This window comes from Anoplopoma fimbria, chromosome 3 (genome assembly GCF_027596085.1).
Source record: "Anoplopoma fimbria isolate UVic2021 breed Golden Eagle Sablefish chromosome 3, Afim_UVic_2022, whole genome shotgun sequence".
NCBI classification, from domain to species: domain Eukaryota; kingdom Metazoa; phylum Chordata; class Actinopteri; order Perciformes; family Anoplopomatidae; genus Anoplopoma; species Anoplopoma fimbria.
The window spans coordinates 14,554,709-14,578,899 of record NC_072451.1 but is presented as its reverse complement, the minus strand read 5'-3'; the positions used below and the strand labels follow the sequence as shown (position 1 = coordinate 14,578,899).

The 24,191-nt window shown below is 42.0% G+C and overlaps 1 protein-coding gene across 10 annotated transcripts in view; it reads left to right on the top strand.

Annotated features, from left to right (window-relative positions):
• Nucleotides 1-24,191, top strand: part of carmil3 (capping protein regulator and myosin 1 linker 3) — a 79,213-nt gene that overhangs the window by 11,526 nt on the left and 43,496 nt on the right. For all 10 annotated transcript variants that reach the window (XM_054626457.1, XM_054626510.1, XM_054626488.1 and 7 more), the window contains exons 4-14: nt 3,751-3,801; nt 5,098-5,157; nt 5,428-5,549; nt 7,821-7,915; nt 8,343-8,413; nt 8,596-8,669; nt 15,664-15,739; nt 16,894-16,982; nt 18,385-18,479; nt 19,951-20,037; nt 23,236-23,345. In XM_054626457.1, the coding sequence (XP_054482432.1) occupies nt 3,751-3,801; nt 5,098-5,157; nt 5,428-5,549; nt 7,821-7,915; nt 8,343-8,413; nt 8,596-8,669; nt 15,664-15,739; nt 16,894-16,982; nt 18,385-18,479; nt 19,951-20,037; nt 23,236-23,345 (930 nt within the window). The remainder of the gene's footprint in view (nt 1-3,750; nt 3,802-5,097; nt 5,158-5,427; nt 5,550-7,820; nt 7,916-8,342; nt 8,414-8,595; nt 8,670-15,663; nt 15,740-16,893; nt 16,983-18,384; nt 18,480-19,950; nt 20,038-23,235; nt 23,346-24,191) is intronic.

Below are 24,191 nucleotides of genomic sequence, written 5' to 3'. Positions count from 1 at the left end.
CTCTTACTTCTATCTATTGTACTGTACAGGCCTGCAACCCCTTCCCATTATCTGTCTCCTTTTCTATCTATCTATTCTACCTTTCTATCTGTTTTTTTTTTCTCTTTAAGAGGTCCTCTTGGGTTTCAGAGCGCTCTCTTTGCCATCTCTTTGATTTAGACGCATTGGACTATTTCTTTTTTTTTTTTTTTTTTATGAGAGAATCTGGAACAAGAAGTGTTTTTCAGCTTTGCATTTCTTTCCTCTCATTTGGCTTCATCTCTCTCGAACTCTCTTTTTTTTTTTTTTCCTCAACCACTCTAAAGTCCACTTATGAAGCAGGACCTGGGGCATCTGTGCTTTCAAACCCCCTGTCACTTACACAGAGAGACACACACACACACACACGTCGCGTAAGCTGACAGATTGACTGATGGCAGGGTTGTGCTCTTGTGATGCTGAGTCCACTTGAGCTGTGTGTGTGTGTGTGTGTGTGTGTGTGTGTGTGTGTGTGTGTGTGTGTGTGTGTGTGTGTGTGTGTGTGTGTGTGTGTGTGTGTGTGTGTGTGTGTGTGTGTGTGTGTGTGTGTGTGTGTGTGTGAGAGAGACAGGGAGAGAGAGAGAGAGACAAGACAGGCGAGTGTAGTCCAAAGCCAGCTTAGCATGCTATTGTGCATCAGTGTACATGCATGAGAGTCCAAATGGAGTGTGTGTGCTGCACTAGCATGCCGGACTTATTCAAATGTCTGTATTGGAATGTTTCTGATTTTGTGGTGTGTGTGTGTCTGTGTGTCTGTGTAAGTTTTAAAATGCCCTTGTGGCTGAGCCAGAAATACCGCAGGCGGCCAAATCTGGCACTGATCCTCAGCTTGTTCCCTCAGAGGCAACACACACACACACACATGCACACGCACACACGACCCGGAGACACACTTTGATTTGCACCATCTCGTTTGAAGTGCAAGACCCAGAGCCTGACAGCTTATGATTAATATAAGCCCCCGCCCTCTGCCCTCTCAGCCGCGTGTGCATGCAAACACGCACATGCAGAAAGAGATACATTTGTTGTATTTGTTTCCGTGCACGTACTGTATACATGCGCTCCCACCCTGCCCTCGCGGTCTGCTTCAGGGGCCGGGTGGCTGGCTCTTTGAACCAGTGCTTCTCACACTGTGCCATCACAGCAAGGGCACCTCTGCACCCCCCTCCCCCAACCCATCTCCATCGACCACCAGTCCCTCACTCTCTGTTCTCTCATCACTCTCTGAGATTGTCGCCTGCCGTGTGGATGACCGGGTCAAAAAAAGTCGACTATCTCATCTCGGAGGATTTCCTGTGCGGGAAATGAATCTTTTTAGGGGCTTTCTGGATTTTCGATTGATCTGTGGAGGAGAAGGTTGCCACATGAGGCGGAAACAGTTTTCGGTGGCTAGTGGGGCTTGGCTTTAGCTCTGGGTATTTGCGCTAATTCATATTAATAGCTGGGTAATTTGTCCTTATGACTTGATGCAATTAGTGTAACACGGTAATGCTGTTTAGCAGCTCATTTATCTGAAGTTAATGAAAATGAGAGGATTGTTCATGAGAGGTCAAAGGTTATGAGAATTGATACAAATGTTTATTTATTTTAGACATACCAAATTTTGTTTATCACACAAAATAAATCACTTTTTAGAAATCCCTCCATCTTATAGATGAGGGCAAGAAGGTATTCTCCTATCATCAAAAATATTTTCAGTATTTTAGCTGTTTGGCTGTTAAAAATGATGACTTATTGACCAACAGACTAAGGGAAGAGACTCAATCCTTTTTCTTTCTTTTTTTGGACACAAAAGAGAGTTCCAAATACATTTTTGGAGAGTAAAATTCCAGCCACTAGCCTGCAGTGCATGCTTACCAGATAACAACCCATGCAGCGAACGCAGCAGTTCTCCTTCTGTCTCTACACAGGATTTACGCGAGTTAAAATGTGAGCTGTCATGTCTGCTTCATGGTCACACCGTAAAAATGAGAAGCCCACTAACATTGTAGATCCTGCCCTTGATATAGTGGGTAACAATTGGGCACAGGGAGGTTGTAGTGAAGTGACATTTTTAAGTTTGAAGGGAGCCATTGTCGCGATGGCATGCTCCGTCTCAAACCCTGTATCTGGTATAATTTACATACCAAAAAGATATTCCTTTACATTTTTCTTCACTGCTGCACATAACTCACCAAGTAGACACAAAATGACCGTCTTAAGTATTGATTGTCTCTAATGATACTTCAATGGGCTGTAAATGATATATTAACAGAGGACAAACCCTACGCAAGAGGCCTTGTTCAGCATGAGAGGATTAAATCGGCACCCATCAGAGAACCTGCATTATTGATGCTCCTGTTTACATTCAGCTCTGCTGTCGGCTCGCAAGGCTTTCGAAGGAAAAAGATCCTTCTGTCTCTCATTTTCTCACTACGTCTCACCTCTCTCTCTCTATCTCTATCTCTCTCCTCTCTCTGTGCGCCTCAAGGTCCCATCACCCCCCCCTCCCCGTCCTCCATGGATTTATGTAACAGAGTTTTCAAACTTGACATGGAGCTGTGATTGGACTAACAATCTTCTGAGAAGGCCCCTCCACCAGCTTAGATTTGTATTCTCTTGGCGGGGGTATCCCTCCGTCTCCTCCTGTTCCAATCCTTTTTCATTCCTCTCCCTCTCCTCTGTCTCCCTCTCTGTGGGAGTCTGTTATGGATGTCTATATAGTTAAGGCACAGGGCTGATCTGCGACGCCAGCTTTGCCGGGAGTAGGTGTAGTATCTGAAGACTTCATTATCAGGAGGGAAATCTCTATGTCTCTGTCCTTCTAACGCCTCCTCTACCTCGCCCTCTTCCCCTCTCTCTCGCTCTCTCTTTCTCTCTTTGTATGTTTCATTTTCCTTTCTTCCTCTCACCGCCACACAGCAGGGTGCCATTAGCCATTCAGCACAGAGGGGCCTTGAGGAATAGAAAGCGACGGAGCAGAAAAAGAAAAAGGAAAAACTGAATCGGGAAAGGAGACAGGGGAGTTGTGAGGAGGAGGGAGGGGGACGAGGGGATGGAGTGAGGTGTTAAAGCGGGAGCAAACCAGACAGGGAGATGGAGGGATTAGGGATTAAGGAAAATGATGGGGGGGGGGGGAGAGAGATTTCCATGGAGATGAGAAGAAATGACAGAATGTAAAGGAGGGAATTTGAAAGCGAACTGAGAAAGAGCAAAACCAAAGTGTGGCCAAGAATTGGAGTAGGAGCTAGGGAGGGAGATAGATGCACAGTGCATGCATGGGGTATGCTAATTATGGATTTTTGAATTATGAATGAGATTAATTACATAGGCAGATGTGAATATATTCACACTTTCTGTCTCTTACTTTACCCCAGAACCTTTTTAAATGGTAATGCCTCTCTCTTGGCTAAAGCACACCTCTCCTTTCGTTCGCTCTTCCTGTCTTCCTTGCCCTCTTTCTCCCTCTCTCCCTCTCATCTCACCATTAGTTCCCCTCCCTGACGCAATGAGGCGTCCGTTCAATGAGTGCTACTTGGTTCCATCAACACAACTTGGCGCGATGAATGTCACTGTCGCATGACTATCAATCTCGCTGGGATATTTCGTACATACACGCGCCATCGTCGCTAATGTCTGCAGTGCTGCAGAGATGATTTGCTCTCTTTATGGGGTGTTTTTGCTGTGCTATTTTTTGCTGCAATTTGCATTTCCTGCTCTGTGACAGAAAAAATGAATGTGTTCTCCCCTCAGGTCCTGGCATCATGGAGACTGTATCTCTTTGCTGTCAAAGTGCCCACCAAGGTAAATGTTCCCCTGCTCTCAGTGGAATTTTATGGCTCTCAGTTGCAAGCCTTGATCTTGTGGTAATTCACAAGAGGTGTGACAAAAAAATGTAGCAGACTTTTATAGCAAGGGACACGAGATGATGATGATGACTGTGCTGATCATGTTTTAGACTGATGAAAACATGACAGGGTAGCAGGTAACATGAGGTAAATATCAATAATAGTTTTACATTTTGGGAAATACGATTATTAATTTACTTGCAGAATGTTGGATGAGAAGATCCATACTACTTTTTTTTAATTAATATTTGAAATGAAGCTACAGCTGTTGGTTAGCTTAGCTAGCTAAGACTACTACTAGATTTTGTAGTCCATTCCAAGGGGAATTATAATTATAATATACCTTAGACCTATACTCATTTTCACTGAATAAAGCTGTTAGCCCCACAGGACCATGCTGCCCACCAGCTGTTATCAGCTAATGTTAGCTAGCTCTCCTCTTGCCACTTTGAACACAAATAGTGAGTTTAATGTGTCCTTTTGGATTTTAGATGCTGTTAATCTCGAGCCCTGATCCCCTTTACATATGATACCGAAGCATCTGTTCCAGTGACTGTTCCCTACTGTAGATTTATATTAACTGTACAGACATGAAAGTGGTATCTATCTTCTCATCTAATTCTAGGCAAGAAAGCAAATAACTTATTTCTCCCCAAACTACTCTGAAAGGATAATTCATGTTTCTTATAACTTGGGTCTTACTTATGTAGTATTTGCCGTCACTTATCAGTCTGGTGCACACATCAGAGTAAGTGCTGGGATCGGCGACAGGCTGTAAACAAATCTGCAGTTCAAGTGCTTTATTTTCTTTTGTCCACAGTGGCACATCCCTGTGAGCACTCATGGCACGGCTGGTTTGTGTGAAAGTTAGGAAATGATTCTCTCTTTTCCAGACCCAGCAGTAGTCTTTTTGTGTTGGCCGGATTCGAGCAGTGTCTGGAGAATTCTCTGGATGCACCTGTAGTATTATTGGGGCTAGCATTTTCTTTTCCAACTGTTATGTTTGTCCTCTATACAGTTGGAACAAGTGTATAGAGTTTTTGGTTTGATTTCCTTACCATCAAAAGTAACTTGTTGCATAAGATATTTCAATTTTAGCCAGGATTTACCAGAGCTCTAATGAGTTGTTGCCTGCCAAAACCATGAAAATAAGTTGTAAGAAGAAGAAAGTATCATATAAAGATGATGTAAATTAGTAATTTTGACAATATCTCACTGTGGACCACAATAATATTTTTCTGCTGTTTTTCAGATGGAGGTCACCTTCAACTTCTTGGAAATCCGAGCAATGAACACCTATCCAGAACACCAGGTGACAGACAGACATTCAAAGTGTTTTCCTGCAATTTGGACTTTCATAGCGGCAGAAAGTGTTACCATTGACAAACTATCACGTCCATATCTCTCTCTCTCTCTCTCTCTCTCTCTCTCTCTCTCTCTCTCTATATATATATATATATATATATATATATATATATATATATATATATATATATATATATATATATATATATATATATATATATATATATATATATATATATATATATATATATATATATATATATATATATATACACAGGTTGTCATTGACACAGACAAGACCACCTACTCGCTGAGACTACAGACCCAGGACCAGCTGGATCACGTGGTCAGCCACATCAACTACGCCCTCTCCCGAGTCTTCAACAACTCCATTTATGCGTAAGCATCTCCGAGCACCCGCGCCTCGAGCAAAGAAACAAGTCTCCCTGTTTTTGTGTTTGTATGTGCTGAGGAGCGAAGACAAGTTGGCCGACGTTAACAGCACTCGACGTGTGCGTTGGCACAACTTGGCAGCGTCACTTTCGTGCAACTTTCCTCTGCTGCAGCCAAATGCATTCTTGTTTTGCTGTAGTTTGCATTCAACCCATTTCTGTGTCAAGGGAGACTTTTGACACCCAGCAATCAGTGGGATTAAATAAACCAGTTGACACTGAGTAGGCAGTTACCTGAAGGCACTGTGTTGGCTCTTTTTTTTCCCCCTCTCAATTTTTAAGCAGCTTTTTTTAGTATAAGCAATGAAGAGTAGAACACACAGTCCCTGACAGAGCAATAGGTTTGGGCCTCCAGTCAAGAAGCCATTCTTACACAGTTAAAAATCCTGAAGTTGGCTGTGTATTTCCTTTACACTTCCTAAATGAGTAAAGCACAGGGGACACACACTCAATCCAAAAAAGCCTGGATAGAATTAAGTTAAAGCCGTGGAAATGTTTTGTCCCATGGTCATGTGAATGTATGGGTGAGCAGGCAACCAAGGCAGAGTGTATTCTCCTCTCTCTTGGGTCGCATCTACAATTTCTAAGAGCAATGGGATTGACTGCGTTCCGACTATTGACCTGCACTAGTCTATCTCCGCACTCTATCATCTCTCCGAATGGCTCTTTTCCATTAGGGCGGAGGCACATGATTGCTTCCAGTGAGAACATTTAAGGAGAATAAAGAGAGTGGGGAGGACGGAAGGGAGGGCAGTTGTTGTGGGTTTGACTGCGGAGCCTTGCAACTGATTGGTGCCGCTGCATTGAGGTACACAATGCAGATAGCGTCAAGATAACGGGCGCATACACACGGGGCGCCGGGGGCGGACAACGATTGTCGAGATAAAGTGGGGATTAAGGTCACGGATGTGGTTAGGTGTTGTGTGTGATTTGTTGACAAATGGGATTAAGGATGGTGTGTGTTGAATGCAACGGTGTAGTGGTGTAATCCTATCAAAAAGCCAAAGCAGGTAGAGCACAGTGTTATGTTCAAACACAGTATTTACTTTACTTACTGTTTTCTGCTTACTGGATGGTTTATCAGAGAAATGTTTCAAAGAAAACGACCAGTATGCAGACGAATATGTTTTGTTTTTTTCTTTTAATATATAATTTCAGCGGGGACTAACGGTATCTTTAAAAAAGCATACCTCTGATTTATTCACTACAAAAGCAATGGCATAAGCAATTTCGACATTGCAGACGTTCAATTTTCATCTTAATTCTGACTATATAAATCCATGAGAAACAAGTCTGCTGCAAAATTAGCATCTTGCCAATGCAAATAAGACAGGGTTATCTTTTAGAAAATATTATGCAGCTGTTCTTCGCTCAGTAATTTGGATCTGAATATTTGTTAGTCAAATACCCTTTTGGTCGCCTTATTTGCTAAGTTGTCCGAGTTCGTATTTTTATTCATGACTATGACTTGCAGTAAGGGCGCTAGCAGGGAGCGAGACTCTTTGAATCATTCACACCTTGAAGCAGCCTTACACCATCGCACCATCTCTTGGGCACTGAAGTGCGCCACTCATGCAGCTGGGATTTCAGTGCCTTGCTTAAGGACACAATTGCAGCTGAGGGAGGGGAGAAGCATAATATTCACTTTCCCCCCCACAACCCATTTGGAACAGATGCTTTCTAATCACAACACCGCTTCTCAAAAGTGTAGATAATGAAGACGGCTTTTCTCGAGACTGAAATATCATGAAAGTCATTAGGATGTATCCTCTGGGAACCATGCATGCCTGTACAAAGTGTGAATCCAAATCATCTGATAACTATTGAGATATTTCAGTCTGGACCAAAGTCCTAATGACTTCCTAATGACTTTTGCATCGCATGACTTTTCCTCCAGCTCTGTGGTAACTTTCAGTTTAGCAACGTAAATACGTTGCTAAACTCCTCCACCACTCTCCTCTCTCTTGGAAACACCCACAGCCTCCTTTTGTGGCGCAGGTTGTATGTAGTCATAACATTAGCATTGCACTTCTTAACAAATCACACTCTGAGGCTGTCAATGTGAGCATATAGGCATGCTGAAACTGGCATTAAGGTCAAAGCATTGCTGCGCCTAAATTAGGGTTCCAGCGGGGAATGCTAGCACGTTACGGAGCCGCTAGCTCGGCTGTAGACTCTTGTCTTGTTTGACCCGGTTCTCTTCCTCTTTGCCTTCCAGTCCTCCTATTTGTCGAGCAGAGGGAGACCTGACCGAAGGGAGTCACAAGTTTTCACCAAACTCTGAATCGTCATTGGAAGCCCAGAAAACATGCGGTGAGTCTTCTTTGATTCTGTCTGTAGCCGCACCAAACAATCACGCACACAGACATTGTACGAGTCCATCCACCTGCTGACTCACTGACTCGCACCACATCACCTTGGCAGACTCATCCTAAAGTGGGTCAGAGGACCAAAGTTGCTGGATGCACTCCGTTTTCTGTTCCTAATCCCATTAATCTACAAGAAGTGCTCTTTCATGCTGCAATACTTTCATCTCGCCTCCAATATTTACCGCTAATCTCACTCACTCTCTGCTGACGATCTGTGTCTCGCTCTTTTGCGACTCCCTCTTTCATCTCTGGCCTTTCTCCTTTTCACTCCTACCTGCTTCCTCTACCCTGAGTTATTCCATCCTTGCCATTTCTGATCCTTTACGCTCTGGTTTGGATTGATTTGTTGTCTTCTCCTCTTCACCTTTCAGGAGGTTTTTCTGAGACCTATGCAGCTCTCTGTGACTACAACGGGATCGGCTGCAAAGAAGAAGTGCAGTGGGTGAGGACACCATACAGGCCGCACAAAACCACTTCTGTTTGCCATGTTGTTTAAGATGCTTTCGGCTTTGTACATTTTAGAAAACTAAATGTTTTTTGTAGTTCCTATCCCATGTCTCTCTTATTCTCTGCAACTCAGTAACATGTCTTTTTCTCTCATCTTTCTCCCCTCTTCTGCTCCAGGATGTTGACACCATCTACCACTCTCAGGACAACAGGGAGTTCAATTTACTGGATTTCAGCCATCTGGACAGCAGGTCAGTTAGTTTATTGACATCTCAACCACAACCACAACTGAATACAGTTTGCCAGTTTGCACTGATTGGAGAGACACAAACTTATTCTGCAGCAGCCTACAGTTCAGTGTGTGTGTGTGTGTGTGTGTGTGTGTGTGTGTGTGTGTGTGTGTGTGTGTGTGTGTGTGTGTGTGTGTGTGTGTGTGTGTGTGTGTGTGTGTGTGTGTGTGTGTGTGTGTGTGTGTGTGTGTGTGTGTGTGTGTGTGTGTGTGTGTGTGTCTTGACTCTCCAACACATTAGATTTTAAATGAAGCAGTGGTTATAAGAGCAAAGTGCATTTGAGAATGTTTACAAATGCACAGGGTTGCAATTCAGGGACAGAAAGTAATTGGACAAGATAACACAAACTCAATATATCTGATGTTTGTCAGTTCTGTAGGAGTCAATGTGTGGCTGTCTTTAATCCACAGACATCAGCTGACAGTTGGCATACTCCTTTGTGATGCTCTGCCAAAACTGCAGACATCTCTAACAGTTTCCTGTTTCTTACCTTCAGTCTGATCTTGTTAAAGTGAAACGCCTACTTAGCCGATTGTGGTTTTTTTTGGTGCTTGCCTTTACCAGTCAAGAACATTACCCTGGTTGTCTCGATCTAGATGGAAGTCCCTAATAAGTTTAATGATGAATATGCAAATGAGGTTGCATCTTGGACCAGGATTAGCTCCAAACTAGTTGTAAATTCACAAGATCTTTCTGGTGCGTCCACAGCTTTAAGGTGAGCTTAGAGAAACGTTCCCCCTTCCGTGGGGGAATTTGAAATTGGCCTTCTAGTGACAAAGTGTTGCACATTTGACACATCATTTTGCACAGCGAAGGTCAAAGAAAGTGAAGAGACCCGTTTAGGAAAAACAAACAAAATTGGCCTGTCTTTTTTAAACTACAGCAAATCATTTCCACCTTTCACATACAGGCTCTTTCGTAGCAAAATAAGTTTGCCTACAGGTTGTGGAATAATGGTGCGCCGCTGTGCTTTTATTAATATAATGTCCCCAGTAGTGGGAAATGGACTGCACCCTGTTGCTGCAAGGCTAGCAGCGGAGAAACCCATCGTTATCCATATCACTTTACCGGCACAGGTCTTTTGAAATGAAACGGGTAATGGAGTAGTGTAATTTTCTTCACCCAGTCAGAGTTGGCTTAAAGTGTTTATAAAATCATCCGAGTTCAGTACTACTGCAGTTTGCAAATGGTGGTCTTTAGGTGAAGATGACCCCTCCTGTTTTTAGCATTCCCAAAACTCTTCACCTTGCTTATGCGAGGCTTGCATGTTGAACCTTTCACAATAAACAATGAGGGCGTATGCACACAGTTTGCATAGCGTGCATAGGTTTTGTTTTTTTTAAGCCATTAACCACCAAATATTGCAAGTGCAACTTAAATAAATTGACTGATCTGTGACTGATCTGTGAGCCATTTGTGAGTGGGTAGAATACATTAATAAGTGGCTCAACATTTAGTGGCCATATATATTTGGGGGAGTAAACATACTCACCTGTTGTAAGCATCCATGCTAACCATCTATGTAAGTTACTACGAGCATTGATGGACACATTTGGCTAAATGTCACCAGTTTACACGGTCACTCGTTAAACTGAAACACCTGTTGCTCTGAAACGGTCGTGATCCTGTCTTAATTCTGTAGACCTTGCATGCAACAACCAGACATTATGATCCTGCTAATAGTTTTAACGTTTGAAGCTTGCTCAATCGTCTGGATGGCTAGGGCAAAACGCAACTTTCATTGCAAACATGCGCCCAAAGCCTGCTATTAAAAGGGTCTATTGCACGAGTCATGTCAAACTAATTCTTCCCTGGGAATTAATCAATTAAAAATGTGCCCAAAGGCTTCACTACAGTGTTTAAACGCTGTACACAGCCCTGGAGCTACACTTTTCTCTCGGGGCACAGTTCCAACTTTTCCAATCCGTCTGCATAGGGAGAGGAAAACATCACCTTCCAAACGATGTGTAATTTGTAAATTGATTTAGAATTGTAGGTCATAAGTAAAGCGTTTTTTATGTGAAAGGATGTTTTTCATGTGAAAATATGTTTTTTTCCCACTCCTTAAAAAGGCATTGACAGTAAATGTGCGTGCATACGACTGGACATGTTATGGAAGACGCCAAACCAATAGGGGTGTAACTTGCAATGTGATGCGCTTCATCCTCCTCCTCCCTCTCCTCCCCCCTTTGTTTGGGTGCATTGTAAACAGATACATGCTCTTTCACAGCACTTCTGACAGAGTAGCTACTTAAGGAGTGTTTGCTGCCTCCGGTGGTCGATGCACATGCCATGGGACGTTGTAACTGAACATCCATTTGACGTTTCCACCAATCAGCCGGGACCTAAATGTTTGGGATTGTAACTGAAGCTGAAATTCAGCACTTCAGTCGTCGTTTCATTTCAAATCCACCGTGCTGCAATATAGAACACAAACGAAAGAAACATCATTGTCCCAATATCCTCTGAGTACTCTGTCGTTTTGAAAGACTTTTCCTCGTCATTCAAAAATGTGCATCAAATCTGTCAATTCTATTCTTATATGACATTAGAGCGGTTGTTGGTTTAACAACACCCTCCCTGGGTAAAACGTTCGGTGTATTGGTCTGCCGTTCTCGCTCTGGCTCTCCTGCTGTCCTATGTATCCGTTCAATTGTGTTAGAAGTTTGGGAAGATCATAGAGAAGGGGGATGCTAAGCTTGTCAGAGGCAGAATCCAGGGCGTGCGGAAACAGCTGGAAAATGCCATATGTCTTCTCCTCTACCTCCCCGCTGGCATCTTTTTAAGTCCCCCATTTCCTTTCGCAGACATATTGAGGAAGAGCTACGTGTCGCTCCAGCGCTGCCGATCATAAAAAGATTTTGACAGCTGACATGCAAATGGAGCGCTTGTCTTTTATTTGAGGAATGTTTTGTCCTCAGAAAAAAAAAAAAAAAAAAAAACACAGGCTTATGGAATTCTTTCTACTTCCCTCTGTCGAGACAACAGTTCCTGACTGGAGAGGATGCGTTCACACTTAAAAAATGCATTCCTCATCCTAGGAGCAAAGTCTTGCCATGCTGCTAAATCAAAAAGCCATTCATAGAGGCATGATTGCAGCAGCAACTCATGAATATATTAATGTCTTTCACATTGAGAGCCCAAAACACTGCATCTGGGTTGTTTTTCCCTCCGATATTTTATATAGTTTGTGTGATTAAGAGAAAGCTTTTGCAGAGGAAGCTAGCTGCCCATGCTGTTGCTGTTTTTTATGCTCTCCCTTTAACATATTGTTCCCTTGAGCCTACAATCCTAAAGACTCTCTCCCTGCTATTCTAGAGAAGTTTTATCAAATCGAAATTGATACAGGCAGCAAAGATTTAACAAAAGAACACGGGGGATAAAAAATAAATCAATGCAGGGAAGCAATAAAGAAAGGGTGCGAATGACTGGAGAAAGGATCCAAGGATTGGATCCATGATCACGTGCCAGGAGCCATTTGCGGTGCATTACTCCCTTCCTCCCCTCCTTGTCCTTCCACGTTTCCATCCCCTGGACAGATCCCGTCTACCGTTACCACGAGCGACGGGGCAAGGCTTTTTTCTGCTGACTGCTGTCCGTCCGAACATCGTCTCCACTCTATCGTCCTGTCTGAAAGCGGACACCTTTATTTTTTTTTGGCCTTGTCTCATCCCGTTGTCATCCAGTTCCTTTATTTTCTCCCCTTTCATTTTCTTCAGCTCTTTTCGTTCCAGCTCTCTTTCTCTGAATCACACACACACACACACACACACACACACACACACACACACACACACACACACACACACACACACACACACACACACACACAACACAAACACAAACCCTTGCCTGTCTCTGTTGGTTCTGTCTGGCCCACTGCAGGTTGACATCATGTTGCAGAGGAGACTGTGTGTGTGTATTTCCATTTGTTTGTTTTGTGTTTGTGTGCGTGTGTGTGTGTGTGTGTGTGTGAGACATTTTTACGCCTTACTGCCCCAAGAACTTGTTGGGGCACCTCTTGGCTTGACAGTCACTCCTCTGCCTACACACACACACACACACACACGCTTACTCACTAACGTCTGGATGTTGCTTCCAACTTTTCTCCAGCTCTCTCTCTGGTTAGTTCTTCCTGTCACTGAAGCAGGACCGCGGCTCCACAGCTCACTGCTACCGTCCGCCTCAGCTGTCACTGCTACAGGACCCGAGTCACGGCCTGTACGGGGTTAGACTGCGGCATTGATTTATTACCATACAGCCTATCGGTGCGCCTCAAAATCCAGCCGTGTTCCGACTGGAGAGGACGGTCCTTTGGTCCTACAGTTGGCCAGATTGCTGTCAAATTTGTTATGAATATTTATAATCCCCAGAGGATGAATCTTCAGGATTTTAGTTCCTTCTGACCTTTCTGACTCTAGTGCCACCAATCAGATCAGTATATCTGCCTTTCGTGGCAAGGATATTCTCTCAAAGTGCTATGAATATTCATTGTCCCCACAAGGTGAATAATAATGTTTCTGATGATCCCCACCCATACTGCAGAACATTTGTCTATCACTCCAATAGGAAAACTGGTTCACTTGAACACAAGAAATATGAAAATCTAAAGAGCAAAGAGCCATGAAATTTACTGAGCACATCCACGCTCCCTAGTCAGTAGGAAGCCTGTTTATTGTGGACACTTTATGTCCTTCCCCCGGCTTCACTCACACGGTATTAAATAATCCAAAAGGGCTTATTGCCATTTAATAGTCTGAGCACAGCCTTCCAGCCAGGGAGACTTCGATTTGACGGACCCCACGACCTTTTCTTCTGAACCATCTCAGGAGTACCCTCTATCTTAACCCTGTTCCTGGTAAGGTCCAAGAAGATCACAGTGTGCATACTGTGGGCTGTCCTTAAGGGTTTACGAGAAAGACACATTCGGATTATAATAGACCCCAGTTAGACTCTATTGAGGGTCTGCTCAGGTGGACATGTTCACAAATGTGCAGATCGATTCCACTCATGTCTCTTTGGTAAATATGAAGCTGTAGCCAGTTAGCTTAGCTTAACATAAAGACTGTAACTAGGGGAAAACACTTAGCTCTGGTCCATATTTCAGCATACTATCACCTCTGAAGCTCAACAGTTACTTCCCTGAGTCTTCTTAAACAAACAAGATATGACACGTCCTGCTGCATTCACACTATATCTGGCTATGCGGCGACAAGTCAGTCCTCCAATTAATTTTGAATGTGGGTAGTGAGTTTGGGCTGCTGGGTTGGGAAAGAAAACACAGCTGTCTGTGGAGGGAAAGTTGAAACTGAATCAACTTTTGGACAAACACAACCCGACCTATCGTTTTGGTGACCAATCGAAACAACCCGCGACAGCCAAGCAGGATTTGGTGTGAATGCAGCTTTAAAGGGTCCTGGTAGGCGGATTCTTTTACATTTTGGACAGAGCCAAGCTAACTGTTCCACCTGATCCCAGACTAAACTAATCGGCTACTAGTGGTAGCTTTTTATTTAGCATACAGACATGAGGGTGGTCGTCTTACTCTTTTGCAAGAAAGCGAATAGCATATATACCCCAACAATGGTTTATGAATTAACACACATCGGCATCCCTTAGTTTATTCACTGCATACATATAAATGTCAGTCAAATTAAAATAGTAGGATCTTTGTCTGCATTGTACTATATAATACTCTTTGTCCACCTCACATACACCAACAGACATGCATTTGTATGTTTGTGAGAACTGTTTAAATGGAGAATTCTCCAACTCACCATCCTCAAACCTTAACCCTTCCCATGACCTGCCTTTAATTCTAACCTAACCCTCGACTCATTTTCATCTTACCCTTTGCTCTAACACAATCGATTTCATTCTAGTTTTATTCTTTAACGTTAGACTCCAGTCCCAAACCTAAAATTGATGCGCATGAAAAAAAATCAACAGATTGACCCGCTGCGCTGACACATCCTCGTGTACGAGTACAAGGCGACACATAAACACCAACACGCTGCGTGACTTGAGTGACACGTCATGGAGGTCAATTACATGTCCTGCTGTCAAAACACCAATCAACAGTTGGTGTTGGTGATGAATCTTGACATGTGCATCATCTGCTCACCCACACTCGCACACTGGGCTGCAGTCAGTCAGAGTGGACCGGTCTGATGGCTGGCATGGTAATGAAAAAGGAACACAGCCTGTAGCCATTTTACTCCTCTGAGATCTACTGTAATGTCCTGGCTACTGCAGTTATTGTCAACAGGACCCAACCCGGCTAGATTACACTTTCTCTTCCTCTCTCTTTCACTCTGTGTTTCCTCTCTGTCTAGCTATCCTCCTTTCTTCCTTTTCTTCCTTTACTTCCTCTCTGGGCTTATTCTCTCCCCCCTCATCTCTCTGGGCTGCTGCTTGTTTGTCAGATGATGTATAGCAGGTGTAGCAGCAGTGTGGCTTTAGTTGGACCTTGGAGGATTCTAAAGCTCTCTCTCTCTTTCTCTCTCTCTTCCCTCTCTTTCTTTCTGCCCTCACAAACACACACAGGCTGGTCTGTGGAGTCCGTGTCTGTTTGTGTAGCAGTGGATGTAGCAGTGTTTGAGGTCTGTAGCTGGGATCAAACGAGGGCTTTATTGAGTAATCCAATGACCCAGACATTCATGTTTACATCTTTCCTTCTTTCTTTTTTTCTCTTCTTATTCTCTGCTTCTCCTCCTCAGCAGGGCTGCAGTATCAGTCATCTTTTAGAAAGCAGCCCTGCCCATATAGTGTACTTCCTGTCACAATGATGAACTGCTTTTTGCTAAACGGGGAGCAAAGAAAAAAGTTTGGCCCACCATAATGCGGATTTATGGATCAATGACATCAAATGGTTTGGAGCAGATGGAGTTTGCTAATTTAAAAGTTTGCATTTTATCTTGTGTGTGTGTGTGTTGTGTGTGTGTGTCCATTTCAGGGACTTGGCGGTGATCGTGGCATCCATTGCGTACAACACCTGGTTCACCAAGCTGCACTGCAAAGACATGCGCATTGTAATAATCTTTATTTATTTTTTTATCTTCTTCACTAATAAACCTTCTTGCAAGAGCAAACCATAATTTTTTTTTTCAAGTTTCCTTTGCTATCCTTTATGCATTTATTATATTGAGTAAGCTTCTTCTATCTGCTCATTTGGCACACTGCAATACAAATGTGTATGAAGAAATCTCTTTTATTAAATATTCATAATACGCATTAGAGTAAGTGGCATCCGTCTGAGGTGAACTGCATGAAAACAGTCTGCTCCAAAAGTGAAACCGATACTTTTATAAGTTTTACAAGGCATTAGATGAAATGTATTGATCATTAAAGCCCTGCAAAACTTGGTTTCAAATTTTAAAGATGCTCTGTGAAATTCTCCAAACAAACAAAACATAATTTATTTATACATTCACTGTAACACAACAAAACCCAATGTGTTGAAGTCAAACAAACTTGTTACATGAATTTCCTTACTCGCAAAACATTTGCAAAGCTGATTTCTTTATTTTATTTTAAATCCTGCATTATTTACATAACGTTCCTCTTCACTGCTCTTGTAGGTGCATTGCTAGCTTCTTTGGGAGGGACTGCGACCAACTGTTGATTAGTGGAATAGAAGAAAAACAGTGGCAGGAACAAAGTATTCTTTCACAGTATATAGTATTTAAGGCCAGATCAACAAAAATGATATATAAGATTTATTTAACCAACAGGCATCTAATTTTGTACCAGACTTTTAAAAAATCCCAATCGGTGCATGAGATCAACTTTTTCCATCTGAACCTCGCCCACTTCAGACCAATGAGAAAACAAAAAATAAAGAAATCTCTCATGTAAAAAACCTTACTTTAACTGTAAGGTTTTCATTTATGTAACGGTACATGTCGTAGCTTGTGTCTCTTATTTTCGCCCCCAGTTCAAATGTAAATTCTGATAAATAGCCTCATAGACTATGTATGGACGTATATAAGACAATATACCTTATATCATATAGGTCAATTAATAAATTACTGCTTTTATGAAACTTCTTTATTAGTGTCAAATTTACCATCACTAAAACATAATTTCTGTTGCTTCTGATTACTGCCTGCTTTTCACTACCCCTGCCTTTTATTCTTCCTCTGTTCGAAACCTCCGGTCACTATGTTGTTTTGTTTGTCTCCAGGGGTCGGAGGTGGTGGACCAGGTCCTGCACACAGTCAGCAAGTCCAACAGTTTGGAGGAGCTCACTCTGGAGAATGCGGGACTCAAATCGTAAGTTTCCATTCATCGGTCCGGCCTGTCAGCTCTCTGTTAATCTAATGTCCTCTCCTTTGCTTCCTCTCCTCACACTTTGGCCTCTCAAACACACCTCCATCTCCTCTTTTGCCCTTTATTTTCACTCCAGTCTCACAACTCCCCTCTCCTTTTCTGCTTGGCTTGTATATTCTCTCTTCTCACTTCCATCTCTTTGGTCTCACCTCTTCACCTCAGCTCATCTCAGCTCTCCCCTCATCCTCACCTCACCGCTCTCCCGTCTTAACCTTTCCAATTCTGTCTCCCCTCCTTTTTCTCTCCCTCTCTCTCCCCTCTCTTAACCTCCACTCTTTCATCTAATAAAGGTCCCTCCTGTCCGCCCGTCGCAGGTGTATTGTTTCCCCATTAGTGACATTTTTGCGCTTCACCTGGCAAGACTTTTCACCTTCTATGCACGGCTAGTATCATTTAGCAGAGCGGTTTCCTTATTTAGTATTAATTGAGATGAATTGGCTGCCTCGAGGCGAGATGATTTACTGCAGCATAATGATGAAGTTTTTATACTTTCCCTGTGTTAAATCACTTCCAAGAGAGAGGGCAATTTGTTTTAGAGGCTCTCTACAAGCACTGCACCGAAACGCTCACAGCAAAGGGAAAAAATTGACCAGGGTAAGATACCTAAACAGTACTGTATATGACTGTTAAAGTATATGACTTAATAGACTCCAGCTGAAATATACTTTTTGTCATGTAATTTTAAATATGTGCTTTTTAAGAGATTTGAAAGGAACTTGCGGGCACCAAATAAAGCCTTGATTGATTTTTTTTTTCCTGTCCATTTCAGGGCAGCAGAGAAAATCTGTTGACATAACAGTGACATATTATCATCTCATACAGTTGGCATTGCTAACATTTTAGCGACCATATCCTATTACACATCAAAGTGACACTCAGCAACATTAGCATAGTGTTTCTGACCAATGTTCACTCGTTGCTGGAACGATTTAATGTATTTTCTTGATATGAACACCTCCAAAAAATCAGTCTACAGAAACTTTGCCTTAAAAAAATTGGCGAAATTATCAGCCAGCTAAATTACTAAAGGCTGAAAATATAAAAGAATCAGGTAACTTTTCTTATTTTAAATAAGAAACAAAACTTTCTCAACTTTTTCCATATGTGTGCATTTTAAATCAACTTCCTTTGACAGCACAAACCCACTTCAGTTCAAATAACATTTCTGCAAAGGAACCCCAATGCTGCTTGAGTAGGATATTTTGCGTCCCATTACCAAGAATATTGGTGAAACGTTACCAGGTGCATTCAGTTAAAGTATGTAAATCTCTGTCTTTGAGAAATGTATTGAAATAGCAATTTTATACAGAAAACGTAAGTCTCCTTTTGAACGTTTCGTCTCCAGGGATTTCCCGCAGAAGATGGCGTCAGCGCTGTCGGAGAACCCAGCCTCTGTGATTCACTCTCTCAACCTGGCTCATAACACGCTCGACAACCAAGGTACCGGCCTGATCTCTCTCTCTCTCTCTCTCTCTCTCTCTCTCTCTCTCTCCCTCTCCCTCTCTCCCTCCCTCTAGGGCTCTGCTCATTGTTCTTTCACTTTGCCGCCGCTTTTGTTCGCTCTCAAAGAATTCAGAATTCAAAATCAATGTCTCTACAGAACCCTTACTTACTGTTCCTCTCTTTTTCTCTCTCGTCCATCTTTCATGCCATGTCTATGAGTGGTCCTCCTCTATAGAGATATGCTTTTTATTTTTTTTTTCAGTCTTGCATACAACGCACCTCACAAACAGAACCTCTTTTCACGGTTTTCTTATACACACGTGGAGAAAAACGTACATTATTATGTTGTGTGCCTCCGTCAATATTGACCACTATAGAGCCTTCTCTTGCTGTGCTACTTTCACAAAAACTGTGTCTGTGTGTGTGCATGCATGCATGGCAGTAACACTCATTAGTTAATTTTCTGCATGCCAGTCTGACACATGTCACTTTCACTTGCTTCAAAACATTATTTGTGCTCACCCTTGCTAGTGTGTGTGTGTGTGTGTGTGTGTGTGTGTGTGGGTGTGTGTGTGTGTGGGTGGGTGGCAGACTTCATTGCGACACAAAAGTGCCTAATCCTTAACCACCATCGCAGTAATACCCACAATCACAGTCAAGACTGCGCTTCAGTGCTGCCGTGTCTGTTTACAACGGTTACAATGTTGTTTTTAATGCCTTTAATGCTAGTTAGAGTTCTGTTCATACACATCCCTGCTAGTCTTTCATATTATTATAAATATTCATGGCAGCAGTGTGTTTAATCGCTGAGTTGATGCTTGGGTTATGTCATTTGCCTTGGCATATGGTATTTATATGGGTTAGTTATTGCACTGGGCATGTGGGAGAGAGTGAGATTGTCAAGTATGTTGGTGGGATGTCATTTTTATTTTATTTAACTCTAGTATACATGTGGGTAAGTAGCTATATGTGTGCTTTTGAGGCGATGTATTGAGAGAGAGAGGTTTCATTTTGGCTCATAAGTGGCAAAGCTCTGTGCAGGCTCATAACTCTAACAGGGGATGGGTGCAGGGATAGAAGTAAAAATGATTTTCTTTTTCGATTATGTCAGCTGTTTCCTCAATTCATTGATTCCTCGTTTGGTCTGTAAAATAACACACAGTGTTCCAGAGCTCAACAGGGTGTCTTTAAGTTGCTTGTTTTTTCCGATAACATTCCAATATCTAAAGACTTTCAGTTTACTGTCACAGACTAAGAAACCAGTTCATATTCACTAATTCATCTAATACACCATTTTATTAACGCCAAAAGAACAATTGACAAATCTTTTTTCAATTTTTTTTGCCAATTTCTTTATTGTTAATCAACTTATCAATCAAACCAAAATTGTTTGGCTGTTTTTGTGTGATTAAATGAGGCCTTTTATCTTATCTTCCTCTCTTTGTCTCCTCTCCTCTCCTCAAACCAGGAGTCTCCAACCTCATTCAACAAGTGTGTCGCCTCAACAAGGGACTGCGCCTCCTCAATCTCTCCAAGACCTCCCTGTCCTCCAAGGGTAGGAGTGCTCCTCTGAAACACAGCAGCCTCTAGTGGCTGCCAAACACAATTAATGTCTAATTCAATTTTGGGGCTGTTGCTGAAATGAAGGATCCTGGCCAACGACACTTCATCAGAGCGGAATCTTTTTGTGACGGTTCAAGAAACAGCCTCTCCAACCACAATCCTGCCCCGCTGCCCCAAATGTTTTTTTTATTATTATTTGGGCTAGTTCTAACTGGCATAGATAAACAGAGCCATGCATGTACTGTATGACCCATCTACCAAATGATAATCAGCATAAGCAGTTGATCTGGTTTTTTTCCCCCCTTAAAATCTCACGCAGGCATTAGTACAGTGTCCCAATTCTATTGCTTTTATCCCAAACAATACAGCCAGCCACGAGTGTTAGAGCAGATTCAAAGGGATCATATTGATGCTGATGTAAATCCATACATTAATAGCCAGATTGTAATGGCATTTATGGTCATTATAGGGTATTTTATACGCATTTCTGATCTTTTATTCTATTTATAGGTAGTGTTGCTCCCTGAATAATATTGTTAAGCTATATAATGGTTTTAATTCTTACTGAGGTGCAGAACACTAGCATGCAGCCCTAAAATGCAAACACAGCAACTACATATCTGGACAAAATTGAGTTAAGATCAGGAATGTCTTACAATATAAAAACGATTATGCTATGGGTGGTAACATTTTTGTGAAAATACATTGTTGCCAACATTAGTTGGCGGGAGATATTGTTTGTGAGATTTCTGCCTCCACAATACAGTGGAGGTGTAATTTCTGCACAACTCTCTGAGGAAACTTTTCATCCAGGAGTAAAATTTCCATGAAAATTATCCACAGTTAATTCTCAGGATTCTGGTCACCTCTGTGGTATTATGGTGCACTGATTCTAGAACAAGATGTTCAGCAGCCTGAAGTTCAGTCCAAGTTTCACTGAATGATCGTCACGTTACTTTTGGTCTCAGCTGAGTCATTCATGGCTTCCAAGTTAAACTGAGGAGTGCAGGAATTAATGTTTTTTACACCATCTGTTTAGTGCAGATGGTTTATTTTTGGCAACATTTTAAATGAGACCTGTAGAATAAAAGTGATTTTGATTAAATAAATCAGTATTTTAAGGTTGGATTAGGTTCTTTTTCCTGACGGCAGAAGACGTCTCACATGATTCGGTAAAAGATTGTTGGAAATTAAAAAAATCGGATGACAAGTTCTGTTTTGGGTTTGTGGATATGGTAAATGGTGTTAACAAAAACTAAACATACATCAAAGGTGTTCTGGGGGTTTTAGATATTTCTCTGTGTGCGCTCCTCCGTCAACTAAACTTGAATGAGGAATGTCTTTTGCACACTGCACAACTTAGCTAAAAACCAAGCAGAAGCCAGTATACTGCACTCTGGTTTGGTGATATCCAGGCTCTTGATGCCACTATCACATTTACTGCACTGTCTGCCGCAGAGAGACCTCTAGCTTAACGAGGTACAGAGAGAGAGAGCAACGTAAAGTGGAAGCTGGCTGGTCACTAAGTATTGTTTCCTCTAGCTGTTATGTGTAATTGAAAAATATCCTTATGTCTGGTAATGTTAACCAACAAATCTAAATTTCAAAGTAGCTAACTCCAATTATTGTTGAGGAACCCCCCCAACCTAAACAGCTGAACTTCGGCTAAAGCTGACTAGCGTAGCAAAGGAGCAGTGATTGTCATTTGACTTAATGAAGTTGTGATTAAGCCTTATAGACAAATTTTGAGTTTGTTTTTTGTAAATAAACTATAGTTAAAATGGACCAAAAAGGCTAAAAAGAACAGATTTAGCCAGTTTGTAGATACTGCGTTGTCCCCTTGCATTCAATGAAGATTATACAAAGCAGTATCTGCTTTTTATAGGTTCTATGGGAGTATTCTGAGGGCTAAAATAACCAGCCAGAAATGGCATAAAACCTCTCTATCTGTTACACGGTTTGCTGGCCAGCTTGAAAGCTAAACCCTTTTTCTTTTCCCCAACTCCTCTGCCTCTGTGGTGACTGCTCTCTGGCTTTTGCAGGCTGTGAAGCTGAGGAGGCGTTAAAACATAATTATAAGGCTGAAAGCTGAGTGTTGTGTGCATGCCGAACACGATGACCTCCATAGTGTACTTTATGAATGGAAAAACCCACACTGGTGACGCGGTTGAGTAAGACAACTGGTTGACACAGTGGTGCTGCTGACCTTGAATGGGGGGGGTGTAGGTATGACTTTGCAGTAGCTGAGCATTTTCTGTTGAATATTTATAGATCTCTCTCTCCCTCTCCTCTCCCCTCGGTCTCCGAAACACCTACACACATGCGGACACAAGCTTGCACACACTTGGCCCTCACGCACACACAGATGTCTCCGAGATGTGATCAGACATGCAAATAGGCCGATACATCACCCTCGCTCCCACACACTTGACATTGTCACACGGACCGGATGGCTCCTAAAAGGCTGATGGATAGATGAAGTGGGGGATTAGAGGCCCTGTCTCCTCTTCCCCTCATTTCGCTCCTAATCGCTACAAATTAGGGATGAAGAGCTTAGCGCCTTCAGTGCAGCACATGCCAGTAGCTGGCCTCACTCTCCCCAACGCTTGAGAGCAGGAAAAAGTAACTTCCTACAACTGCTGTCTAAAATCGATGATGCAGCATCGAGTGAAAAGCACAAAGATTAACGGTGGTTGGAGACTTTTTTTATATTTGTTGCCGCTGCCAGATATTTCTCCCTTGTTTTGTGTCTATATTTAATCCTCAGCTTGCCACGGCGTGCTGTGCTTTGCATCAGTCTTGCAGGGTGAGGATTTTAATGAGGGGTTCCATCGGGCCCGTGGGTGTAATTGTGTTGTGATCTGATTTGAGAGAGTGATTTTCTTTTGTTTTGGCTTTCAGGGTCCACTTGGATGCTGGAAGAAAAGAAAAAGTGGCTGGCTTCTCCCAAAAGCTTATCTGATACTAACCTGCCATAGGAGCTCACTAGTCTCTGCTCAATTATTTTTTTTGCCACATAGCTTGCTCATCCTTTTTCATTATTGAGTTTTGTATTCATTAGTTGCTTATAAATTGGCCCAGTGGGGAAAAAAAAGGATGATTATACAATCATTAAATTACTCAAAGATGCATTTATCCATACTCCTTACCCCCTACCTCTCCATTTCTTCCTCTCCTCTCCCTCCGTTAGGTGTGGTTACTCTGTCCCAGGCGTTGTGTTCAAGTGACGACTACTCCAATTCTTTGCTGCATCTGGATCTCAGCAAAAACCCCGGGGTTCTGTCAGGAGAAGATGCCACGGTGAGTGATATATATAAAATAAAATAAAAATGTATATATATATTTTAAAACATGTTTTATTAATTGTGTTTTCATCAACCTGTTTTTATGCACATTTTCGATTTGCTTATAACAAAACCAAGAGATAAAATGACAGAAATTTGTGGAAAAAAAAGTTTTTACACAGCAAATAAATCATGCTGTACATAAAAAAATATATAAAATTTGCTGCAGATGAACCATTAGTTCTGTGTGGAGCGATGAGGAGACTGTAACCTTCCTCTAATAAATAAGTGAACCAAAGAGAAATACTAAACATCTAAATATTTCCATCGTGGTTTAACATTGTTTGAGGTTTGACTGGCGCTCTTCTGGTTTAATGGCTCCCAAAAGGAAAATTTACACCACCAGATGTTTTTCTTTGATGGTCAAACTCCTTATTTCTGTATAAAACGAGTGGATAGAAACATTTACATGGAAAGCCGGGCACTGTTTTGCAACATTAAATCATGGTCGAAATGAATTTGGCAACAGAAAAAAAAAACTTTAATGTCAAATTGAAAAGAGATTAGTACAAAGGGATCTAAATTAATACTAAATATAAAATACATGGTTGCACAAGTATTGACCCCATTCTTTTTTGACATTCACTCACAAGCTCTGTCATGTTGCACAGGGATTGTGAGTGAATGGCATTTTCAAATTCAGCCACAAATTCTGGATTGGATCGAGATATGGACTCACCCACTCCAGGACATTTAAGTGTTTGTTTTTACCTGTGGAGCTTTTGCTTTACGCTTGTTTGCTGGGTTTTCATTCAGGATATATATATTTTTTGTATTTTCCTGCATTCATTTTACCCTCACA